Here is a 12,229-nt window from a genome sequence, read left to right on the forward strand (position 1 = left end):
TCTCATCAAGAACAACTCGGGCAACCCTGTGATTATAAGATAGCTAATTGCAAATCTATAATCTCAGGCTTGAAGATTATTTCACATTCTTCAGGGGAAAGTCTAGACGAATTGTGTGTGTGTTGTTTTGGGAGAGGAGGTATGGGCAGGGAGGTCTTCATGGCGAGAAGGACAACATGTTGTTAAGGAGCCAGCCACTCAGGGGTTAATGCCATTTGTTGTTTTGGATCCTGGGTGGACGCCAAATGGAATGTACTTTTCCCAATAGTGTAGCATCATAACATTTGATTTCTGCTTGGCATGAAGCAATGCACATTTTGCGCAAATGACTTTGCACTTAACCCTCCCACGTTCACTTGGGTTAACATTGAGCTGCTGTGTTAACACTCGTTGTGGGAAAGAAAGACACATTCCAGAGCCTGGCATCTCAGCCTCCCATGAAGGGAGATTGGCCTGGCCAAACCTCAAGAGCAATTTGGCCATTACTGTTTAAGCACCTACAGAGCGCCCAGCTCGGTGCAGAGCTCCAGAGAGTGGCACTGTCAAGTAGGGAAAAGTAACAAAGTGAAATGTGTAGTGGGGACTCAGGAGTTCAGGCAAAAGGGATATAAGTGAGGACTGTAAGGATGATTCCGTATGATGGGGAAATGGCTTCTGAATTGGAAGGAGGACCATGTCAGGACTGAAGGAAAGACAGGGAAAGGGTAGGTATTCCAGGGAAGCAACCAGCCCAAGCGAGCATGGCTTCCTGGGGTTGGGGAGTGGCTGCTGGGAATAAATGGGAAACGGGATTAGTGTGGCCATCCATCCATTCGTTTACTCATTCTTTTAATAACCAACATCGAGCACTGTGGTAGGCTCCCCAAAGATGTCCATGTCCTAATCCCCAGAACCTGTGGAATATGTTACCTGACACAGCAAAGGAGACTTTCAGGTGTGATAAAGTTAAGGATCTTGAAGATGGTGAAAGTGTCTTGGGCTATCCAAGTGGGCTCAGTACAATTACAGCACCCTTATAAGTGAAAAACAAAAGCTGGAGAAAATCAGAGTCAGAGAGTGATTTAAAGAAGCTGCATTGCTGGCTTTTAAGATGGAGGAAGGGGCCACGAGCCAAGGAATGCCAGGATCCTCTAGAGGCTGGAAAAAGAAGCTGGGGAAGGCAAGGAAACAGATTCTTCCTTAGATCCTCCAGAACGAACTCATTCTTTCCCAGACGTTGATTTAGCTCCATGCAACCCCTTTCAGACTTCTGATCTCCAGAAGTGTAATAAAATAAATGTGTACTGTTCTAATTTACTAAGTTTGTGGTGATTTATAACAAACAGCTGTAGGAAAGTAACATACACATCCTCTACATCCCAGGTACTATGCCAGTAGCTGGGGTTAAAGCCCGAAACGGATTAGAGATATAGCCCCTGACTTCATGGACTGGTGATCGTTGCACTGAATAGTTACACACTAACTACAGCATTATTTAATGACAGTTGTGAAGGGGAAATAGCTGTAGAATGGAAACTTGGGGCACCCACAGAATCGGCGACAGACTCCTGCTTAGTGAGTAAGTCAAGGATGGCCTCCATGAGGAAGAGCCAGAACCCCTGAGCTCCAAGCAGTGCTGTTCTTTAGAAATAGAATACAAGCCTCCTAATTATGAATGCTTTAGTGTCTTTATTTTTCAAAAATTAAAAGAAACAATAAAGTTAATTTTAACAATACATTGAACACCATATTCTAAAGTGTTATACTAAACATGTAATCAATATAAAATGTTACTGAGATTTTTTTTTTTTTCCTTTTTGGGGTATCTGGTGGAGTTTTTACACTTACAGCACATTTCCAATGGACTAGCCACATTTCAAGGGCTCAAAAGACTCATGCAGCTAGTAGCTTTCATACTGAATAGCACAGCCCTAGAAAGTGAGAAAGGGTTTTATTTGCAGAGACCCTTGGGGTGGGGATAGACTTTGGAGGGGGGTCCAGGAAAGGGAAGGAAGAAGAGCTCGTTCCCAGAGGAAGGCCCAAGGTGGGAAAAGCAGGGTGCGCTGGAGGAGTGGGAGCCAGGCAGGTGGATGGAGGGTAACCAGGTGAGAGGCACAAGATGGGTATGGGGAGAGAGCACAGGACTAGACGGCCGGCAACACTTTATCCTGTGAACAAGGAAAGTCATAGGGAAAAAATGCTGTGAATAAGCATGATCCAATTGGGGCTTTTCAAACATCTTTGAGGACGAATGAGAAAATAGTTCAATGAGACAGAGAAGAGTGGAGGGTTGTGAGTGTCAGCCATGGTAGGGAAGATAAATCCATCTGACCCTTTCCCAGTTTAGCTGTTTGCTTTAAAAGTGAACAAATGAAATGACCGGCCTGAAAATTTCCATGAAAAGCTTCAGGGAGCTCCATGAGGTTAGACCTTGTCTTTTCATATTGCTTAATCTAAAACTCAGCATAGAGCTGAAGCCAAAGTACTTACCAGCAGCAGCAGCAGCAACAGCAGCAGCACTTACTGAGCTTTTGCAATGTGCCAGACACTGTGCAGAGCCCTTCGTTTGCACAAAAGCTTCGACAATCCTGGCAGATTTTACTATCTTTATCTTACAGATGAGATCATGGAAGCTCAGGGAAGGTAAATGACAAGCACAATGCCACACAGCCAGGGAGTGGCGGTGGCAGGACCTGACCGACCCAGGCTGTCAGACTCAGAGACTCTATGGGGCCTGGCAGGAAGTTGAGGCTGGGCAAGTCCTGAATAATGAGGAGAGAATTGATTGCCTGTCTCAGAGCATTGCCAGGAGGGAGCTTTTCCAAGCCTAAGACAGAGGAGCAAAGATCTGTGGATCTGTGTTCTGTCTTCCCCTTTTGAACTGATTTTTTTTTTTTAAATCAGCTCAGCTTTATTTCAAAGTCCCCAGGAGGCTTGCTGGACTCTGAAATCCGGGGAGTCATAACTTGCCTCATCCTTGTTCATTTCAGGGTCTGTGCCAGCCTTTGGAGAGGGCTTTCTGTCCCATGTCAGCCTCAGAAAGTCGTGGCTTACCCAACTTAATTCTCAGCCAAGTTCACAAAAGCCTCCCTTCCTCCCTCTTTTCTCCTTTCCCTCCTTCCTCTCGTTCTTCCTTCCCTCCCTCCCTCCTTTTCTTCCTTCCCTCCCTCCCTCCTTTTCTTCCTTCTCTCCCTCCTTTTCTTCCTTTCACCCTTCTTTCTTTCCTTTCACCCTTCCTTCCTTCCCTCCTTCCTTCTTGTTTCTTTCAAGGTCATCTCCTCAGTGCCCTCAGACCCTTTGCATTCCACCCTACAGTCCACTCCCGGGAGGACTGACAGAGGAGGTCACTGTACAAATGAGAAACCAAGACCAGAGAATTCATGGGACCCCTTTCCACCCACACCCCCTGAGCTCTTCTCTGTGCTCTCATTATCAGCAGATCCTCTCCCAAAACCTGTGTAATCTGGCATTTGGGTTTTTCCTGCTGGCTTATTGGCACTTTAATAGCCTTTTCTAATTGGTATCTGTTCCCAGTGAAGTTCAGCTTCAATTACATGAAAAAGACCCTCTTAGTAAACGCCCTTCTTTGCCTTTTCTCAAATACAGCAGTAGGTGTGTGTCTTGCTTGAGCACTTTTTTTCCCAAATGAGTTTGTATTCAGTTAGCCACAAATATGTTCTGCGTGCATGTGTATGCATCTACATATGTAAAGATACGCAAATACATACACATTTGTATTACTTGAACACAAAATCCAATGTGCTGAAATTCCTTTTTTATGTAAATGAATAACATTTCTTAAGGGAGCATTGTAAGGGCCATTGAGGTCACACTGTATTTGGAGATCACCATCTCTCTCTCTGCTTTCCCTGTTCTGCCAAATATCTCCTCAACTGACTGTAAAGAATACAGATGAAAAGTATGTAAGAAATCACGAGTCTACAGCATGTCTGCCCTTTATTTTAAACCATCTAAAATTTGTCCTTATCATGCCCAATGCCCTCCAGTATTTTAAAGACCTTTGTTGCGTAAGCAATTTCTCCATTCCGTGGTGGCTTATCTGACAGTTTCCCATTTACCTTCTACCTATTTTTGCACTCGACTTTGAATTTTAAAACCCCACTGTGGTTTGAAAAAGACTTAAAGGATCTTGAAGGATGAAATCAGAAATCTAGATAAGCAATTACTATACACCTGCCAGCAAGGAAGTTGTTGTTGTTGTTACTGTTTTCTATTTGGGCCAAAGCAAAGACCTGAGGCTTAAGTGTAATCCAAATGCATCATCTAATGAAGCTTATGTCCTGGAAAAGTGTCTATGTTTTCACTCAACTCTGCCTGACTCCACTGTTTCATTCTCACTAACTGAGGATAGTCCTAGGATGAAGCCTTTTTTTTTTTTTTTTTAATCTGAATCCTGGGCAACTACTCCAACATTAAGCCTCATTTAGGTTGAAAGAAAATTCGTTTTCTTACTGCTTTCCCTCTCAGCTCCTTTTCTGAGCTTTAATCGAAAGCAGCCGTGCCAGGCCACATGCCATACCACCTGAGTTTCTGCACCCTGAGGTGCTCTCTGCCCCAGGCGAAGACCACAAATGTTCATCCTGACAATGGATAAAAATGGGGTGGGTACCAAAACTCAGAAGGAGAAGGAGGCAGCAGCTGATGAAATATAGAGGTGTCAGCTTCAATGATAGGGTTACTTGAATATGCTGACCCTCACTTCCCAGGAAATCCCTGTGATTCCTAAGTGCTCCTCTTTATTCCCTATCTGCCCCTTCTGATGCATATTTTCTGAAGATTCTGCTCAGTTCTGCTCAATAAGTTTCCCCTTTATGGTTCATTTTGACCAAACATCACAAAGATAATATTAATAGCTAATGCTGTAGAAAGTAGGTGATGTGCCAAGCATTGTCCTGGGCACTTGCTAAATAATCACTCATTTTTTCTTTGATTCTTTACAACAACCTTATAAGATAAATACTGTTACTGTTCCAAGTTACAGATGTGGACACCGCGGTCCCGAGAGGTGAGACAAACTTGCTCAACATGACACAGCTACAGTTGATAGTGGAGTCAGTTTACACACTCAGGCCATCTGGCTCCAGATTTGGTGCCCTTAACCACTGGGCAACACTGCCCTGGCACTGATTCTTCTGTGCTCTGTGCTAAGTACATGCAGACATATTTTTACAAGATCTTCTCAACAGCTGAATATTGCTATTGCATTTTTATGAGCCGTATATACAAGTCCCACAGCCAGAGAATGTAGGAGCTGGAAAATGTATTTTCTCATTCAGCAGGTGTTTACTGATCATCTAATAAGTCCTGTGCTCAGTGCCATACATAGACACAATGAGGAGAACAGACCTGGTCTCTAGTGGGGGAGGCAAATGTTAATCAAATGATTCGACATATAAAGACATCGTTTCAAACTGGCAAAACATATAGAGGCCGTGCAAGGTATCTTTTCTAGCTAAGGGTGGGAGGTGTAGAGAGGAGGCTTTTCTCCCAGAGGAAGGAGTGTTTAAGCTAAGATAGCACCCATCTGGGGGAGGCTACGTGGTAATGGGTAGCGGGTTAGGGAGCAGGCAGGGAAAAGTATTCTCAACAAAGGGGCGTAAAGTGCACAAGCCTTGCTGTGGGGGAAGCAAGGTGAAATTGTGACATTTGAGCCACCCTAGCTAGGCTAGAATGCCAGGAGCCAGGGGAGGGGTTGGAGGGAATGCCTTGAAATGAGGCAGAAGAGACGAGAAGTTGTGGTTCATCTGATCCTCAAGCTATGTGTTAAATCTCCTTGTTCCACTGACCACACTATTATAGCAGGTTCTTAGCAGCAAATTTTGCTTTTCTCATTTCATAAAACAGTTGGTAAAAGCCCATTTAAAAACTCTCAGCAACACGGCGTGTATTGCAGACAGGCATAATTTCAAATGTGCTGTGCTTTGCCATCTCTAACATATTCAATCATGGTCCTATTTGCAGAGCAGACGGTGCAGGTGAAAACCCTTGTAAACAGTGACGTGCTTTCCACACGCGCACCCGTGGTATTAGCCTTAATAATCGGGCTTGTTTTGGATAATGCATGCACTCTAACGGGAGTTAATATATGTTAAGTGTTCAAAACGGTGCCTGGCTCGTGGTAAACAGCTATATAAGTGTTCACGATTGTTTTTACTATTATGCCTCCCTTTTTTTCTTTCCCCAGGCTTGGTCGGGGGAGGATCTGTGCCTCGCCAAACTGTTATATGTGTTCACGTTCCTCTTCTCTTTCAGGTCAGAACAAAATCTGCTTCATCCCAGGCATGGTGGGCCCTATATTAGAGATGACACTTATCCCTGAGGCTGAGCTCCGGAAAGCTACCATACCAATCTTCTTCGACATGATGCTGTGTGAATATCAAAGAAGTGGGGATTTCAAAAAGGTAAAAAATGAGGCCGGAAACTCATGCCAGCATCCCTAATCCCCAGCCCATTTCCCCATAATGATATCGTCTTTCCATCTCCCTGAGCTTCATTGAGAGGCTCGGCGGCAGGATAGGGACATTTATTCATAGGCCTGGAATGAGCTGGCAGATCAGATTTGGTCACTATTCTATCAAGCTTTTCCGTCCGAGGGCAAGATTAAAATGCACTTTCTTGCTGTGTATTTGCTCAGTCTCTTTCTCAAGAGTCTAAGAACCCCACGTCTCTACCTAATGATTCCCTAAAAATGTGCTCCCAGGGCCCGCTCCTCCCAGCAGTCCCACTCTCTCACCCACTCTTGTCTAGTACTTCGTCTTCTGGGCTGACTCTGCAGATCTGTGTTATCCAGAAAAAGCCGACACTGCTGGGTGTCACACTTGTCCACACATCGAATCTGATAGCAAATGGAGTTAGGGACATGTTGCTCAGGAGGGACCTCTGATCTGTGAGGGAATAGGATGCTGACCCCAGCATGGAGGGCGTCAGAACCTCTGTGAAACATAAGAGCCGTTGCCCAAATATTGTCATTGAATATCTGGTCAAACTTGAAGAATGAGGTCCATTTCCTGGGCCTGGCCATGCTGGGAGCTCTGGCAGTGGAAGAAGCACCAGGTGCCACAATTGGCTCCTGGCACTGCTCAGTGACATTACCCTGTTTAGGAAGGTTGGTCTTTAAGTCCTATCAAGGCTGCCTGAGCAGTTCCCTCGGGTCTCACCCTCTGTCCTCTCTGCCCCACATCCTCACTTAGTTTTACCTCTAACCAAGCTTCTAACCCTCCTCTCTCCCCCAGTGCGTCTACCTCTTATTCCTACCATGTCCTGCCTTAAAACAGGTACTTAAAAGGCAGCAGATTCCAAACTGCCTTTCCTTAAGATCCTTAGGGATATTTCCCTTCCTTTACCCATTAATACCCTAACCCCCACAGAATAAAGCACACACCGTCTAGCAGCATCCCCAGCCCTCCCGGCTCCAGCCTTCTGAGGAATGTCTCAGCCATCCTCTCCAACTCTCCCCGCCTCACCTCTTCTCCACCATCCCTTCAGCCCATCTGAATGGCATTGCCTCTGTGGGTGTCCTTCGGGCATTTTTTTCATCCCATTACTTCTCTGCACAGTCACAACCCTGCCTCCCAACACCTTCTAAACTCCTACTGATCCTGCGAAGCCCATCCAAATGCCATGTCGTCTAGGAGGTCTTTTCTCCGCATTCCTGCCATTTGATTTCTAAGACATGACTGTTATGTACTGCCTTGTTTTATACTCATTTCTGTGCATTTTTCATCTTCCTCATCTGCATCTAATGACGATAATGATGATGATGATTATAATGACTGACTTTAGATATTTACTACGTATCAGGCATATGACACCTATTTTCTATTAGTTCATGCAGTCTTTTTTAAACTACAACTCTATGAAGTAGGTAACATTATCTTGTCTTACCCATTTTAAAGATGAAAAGAAACTGAGACTTAGAAAGCTGATGTCATCTGCTGAAAGTCACCATCAAGAAAGTGGCAGAACAAAGGCTGCAACAAGCAGGTCACTGCAATTCCTAAACCCATGCTGCAACCCGCACTATCCAGCCACCAGTATCTCCCAGTAATACTGGCTGAATGATATTCGCTAGAGCAGTGCTTTCCCTAAATATATCCATGGAGCACTGATCCAACAAGATGCTCCAGGGAAGAGGGTTTCAAGGTTAAATACCTTTGGAAGCCACTGCATATTGGAACCCCTCTTAGAGACTCCCAGGGCATATTGGAACCCCTCTTAGAGATTCCCAGTGCATATTGGAACCCCTCTTAGAGATTCCCAGGGCATATTGACAGAGTCAGGGCACTGAGACATTCCATGGCAAACAGATCTGTCATTTCTTAAATTTATTTCTTAAATTTATCCGTTGTCAGGATGAACATTTGTGGTCTTCGCCTGGGGCAGAGAGCACCTCAGGGTGCAGAAACTCAGGTGGTATGGCGTGTGGCCTGGCACGGCTGCTTTCGATTAAAGCTCAGAAAAGGAGCTGAGAGGGAAAGCAGTAAGAAAATGAATTTTCTTTCAACCTAAATGAGGCTTAATGTTGGAGTAGTTGCCCAGGATTCAGATTAAAATTTAAAAAAAAAAAGAAAAAAGAAAAAGAAAAGTTGTTCGAGAGGAATAAGAGACTAGTTTGCTATGATGATACCACTGTAAGAGGTAGCATTATAGGGACTTTAGTGCCAGAAGGGCTAGTGACCAGCTGCCTTTTTGTGAAGAGCCTGAAAAAAAATCAGGCTGAGTAGGTCAAATGGAGAAAGAGGCCATATCTGAGCAGTTGGGATAGGGGGAGTGGAGGGTGAAAGCTTGGATTGAATGTTTGAAGGCAGCTTGGAATTTGCTGCCTTTTAAGTGGGAGCAAGGTCTATGCAGCTTGGGACCACGTGAAGGGCACACACCATGAGATGAAGGGCACTTGACTTACCCTAAGACCCACTTCTGAGGCCAGCAGGTGCCTTAGAAGAGTTCCTGGGAACAGGTGTGTAAAAGAAACACACCAAGTGCCTGATGGTGTACAATGTCCCAGAAAGAAATAAGACCTGGTCGCTGCCTGGATTGTGACCTGACAGATGTGTTTGGCGGCCTCAGAGGGTTTCACTCTAGTGTGATTTTCCTTCCCTAAAGGATTCTGGTATCTTGGTTTCTCTGTAGCATGCACCCACCTGTTTTCTCTGTATGGAGTCATTCCTTGGGCTCCTCACTCCAGTGTGCGTTCATTCTGAGCATGTTCCCCAATCACTTCTCCTCGCTGCTCCCTTATCAAAAGAGACAGGACAATCAGGCTGACTAATGAGGCAGATGCCCATGTGAAAACCAGCCAGCGTGCTTCATAGGAGCTCAGCTGGGGGATACGTGGGCCCAGGCATGGTTTTTGGTTCAGAGTAAGCAGTCATGGAAGGCGTCTCCAGGAAAGGGAGGTGGTGACACCCTGCTGAATCTCAAGCAGCCTCGATGGCCAGAACAAGAGTGAACCCCAGGACTGGGGTGTAGAATCCAGGAGGGCTGGTGTGCAAAGTGGCATTAGTTCATGATGCTAAAATAATCCAATGAGAGAAGAACCAGGTCCCCCAGAAGACCACGTTGTTCCCTTTCTAAAATGTGGGTTGCTTAAGGGACAGAAGAAACTAAGCAGGGGCTTTTCTCCCAGGTCATACCAAACCCTCTGGCCTGATGCCAGTTTCTTGAAGTTCTCTAGTTCTCATGCCTTTGTATGGGCTCTTCCTTTCATATCTTTGCCTGAAGAGATCCTAGACACCCTTCAGCTGAGACTTCACATTTTGGGAAAGGCTTTCCTTCTTCCTGAGGCAGTGGTTCATCTGGGTACAAGAGACAAAGATTTGCTCAAGCCAAGTATACATAGGCTGGAACTAGGACAGGAAGGTGTTAGACTCTCAGTGGCTCGGGGTTCTGGGGGCTGAACAGGAGGCGACTCCAGGGCAATCTCTCTCTCTACTCTGGGTTTCTTTTGCAACCTCCATGCCAGATTTCCCTGTCTTGCCTCTCACCTAAATTTCATAGACAGCTGATGGGTTTGACTGATGACATTTACCCCTCATGAGTGCAGCGCTTCATCCCAGATCATCTCGGGGGTCTCTGTCCATTGTCTAGGACTGGATGTCCCATCCCTGGTACACCACATGATTCCCTTGGTGGAGCTGTGGAAGGACAGTTTCAGAAAGAGGGCCTTAGGTGGACCCCACTGTGGCTGGCTTGGCCAGCACACATGCTAGTCAGAGTGAAATGTACCCCGTCCTGCCTGGGTTGAGTGGTCATCACACTTGTCCCACACAGCACAATTACCTGCTCATAGGTCTGTCTTCCACAGCAGACTGTGAGCTCTTGAGAGCCAAAGCTGGTCTCTCAGTCCTGAACTCCCAGTCCCTGTCAGGTGTCTGAGATGCATGTTGTGGGCACCATGTCAGTGTTCCCAGAATGAATGGATAGAGGCATTTAGACCCCCATGCCAAGGCATTCAGGGGAACCACATCAGCACAGGGGGGTACATTCCAGCAAATGTTTTTATAACATAGAATAATGGGGGTTGCTCATGACTGAGTAATCCCCTTGTGCTGGGTAGACCAGCTGTCTTGCTGGCCAATTCTTTGTGGAAGGAGGGGACGTAGGTGTTCTGGATGCTGTTGGTGGGAATGAGTGGGAGTCCTGGGGTATAGAGACCTTGGAGACTGGTTAGCTAGATTCAGATGGTAGAACAGAACTGTGTACCAGTCAGCATGGGGATCTGCGCCCTCAGCAGACAGGAGCTCCCAGAGAGAATTCTTCTCTCAGAGAAAGAAGAGGGGATAGCATCTGACAGCAGTACCTAGAACAGTGCCTGAACACCACAGGAGCTCAATCATTGCTCACTGAATGAATGATTCATGGAGATAGCCATGTTGGCAGATTCCACTGAGACTGCATCTTGGCATGGAGTAAGTTGGTGATTTAAATTGTTTAGAACATAATGTGGAAAAGATTACGTCAATTCAATAAATCTGTATTGAGTGTTTACTGTGTTCTGGGTACTGTGGTTCGGATTCAGATAGACCTACTTCTTATAAGCTGAATAAATGTGGGTAAGTTATTGAACCTCTCTCAGCCTCAGCTTCTTCATCTGTAAATTGGGTATCAAACTGCCATTAGAGGTTCCCATCCCAAGCTCTTTGCAGGGATGAATTGGAACAATTAGAGACAACTCAAAGAAAATTAGAAAGCTGCACTGACTTCCAGACACCCCTTCTCACATGGCATTCTCTTTTCCAGATTCCTCCAAACTCTACTTCTTTCCACCCAGGATAACTGGCATTTCATAACAGAGGAGGTCAAAAGCAGACTTACTGGTGTTGATGTCATCGTCATCATCTTCCTGACATCCAGGCCTCTAAAACCATCTCTGCCCTTCCCATGTCAAAGTCAGCACCAGACATGTGAGGAAGAGCAATCATTCCCCAAATCTCACACTTCCACAGGGCTGGGCTCCAATCAGAAAACATTCTAGGAAAACAAGATGATAAAAATAGCCAAAATGTTCTAAAGCAGCCAGGAGAGGTGAGAGAAGCAATGCAGGGAAGGCATGAAGCAAACACGAGGCCCATATCAGGTCATTCTTCTGGAAGAGGGAGGCCCAGGCAGGAGGTTTGGGCTCCTGGAGTCCACTCCTTTTTTCTTGATTAGAGCTTCTTAAGACTTGTATTGGGCCTCTGTAGAATCTGACTTCTGTAGTGGCCCTATGAAATCGATGGATACTCATTAGCAAGCATCCACCTCACAGCAGTGGGGTAAGAAGTCAATGATATGATACAGTCGTGTAGCTGTGGATGAAAATGGCAGTAATTTGGAGAAGCCAGAGATACATCCTCAGCTCTGGATGGTGACGGTGTTGGGGGTAAGGACTGTTGCAGTGTCATGATGGAGTGTATGTTTGGGAGAACCTTTTTTTTTTTTACCTTTTTTTTTTTTTTTAGACAGAGTCTCACACTCTGTCACCTAGACTGGAATACAGTGGCATGATCTTGGTTCACTGCAACCTCCTCCTCCCGGGTTCAAGTGATTCTCCTGCCTCAGCCTCCCAAGTAGCTGGGTTTACAGGTGCCCACCACCATGCCCAGCTAATTTTTGTATTTTTAATAGAGACAGGGTTTCACTGTGTTGGTCAGGCTGGTCTTGAACTCCTGACCTCATGATCCACCCGTCTTGGCCTCCCACAGTGCTGGGATTACAAGTGTGAGCCACCGTGCCCAGCCAGGAGCACCTT

At 45.7% G+C, this 12,229-nt stretch overlaps 1 protein-coding gene across 6 annotated transcripts in view; it reads left to right on the top strand.

The window, feature by feature from the left end:
- The window catches only part of DOCK2 (dedicator of cytokinesis 2), a 433,369-nt gene that overhangs the window by 362,864 nt on the left and 58,276 nt on the right, over nucleotides 1-12,229 (top strand). For all 6 annotated transcript variants that reach the window (XM_021940250.2, XM_017960117.3, XM_021940247.2 and 3 more), the window contains one exon: nucleotides 6,253-6,401. In XM_021940250.2, coding sequence (XP_021795942.1) covers nucleotides 6,253-6,401 — 149 coding nt within the window. The remainder of the gene's footprint in view (nucleotides 1-6,252; nucleotides 6,402-12,229) is intronic.

Source organism: Papio anubis, chromosome 5 (genome assembly GCF_008728515.1).
Source record: "Papio anubis isolate 15944 chromosome 5, Panubis1.0, whole genome shotgun sequence".
Classification (NCBI taxonomy): Eukaryota; Metazoa; Chordata; class Mammalia; order Primates; family Cercopithecidae; genus Papio; species Papio anubis.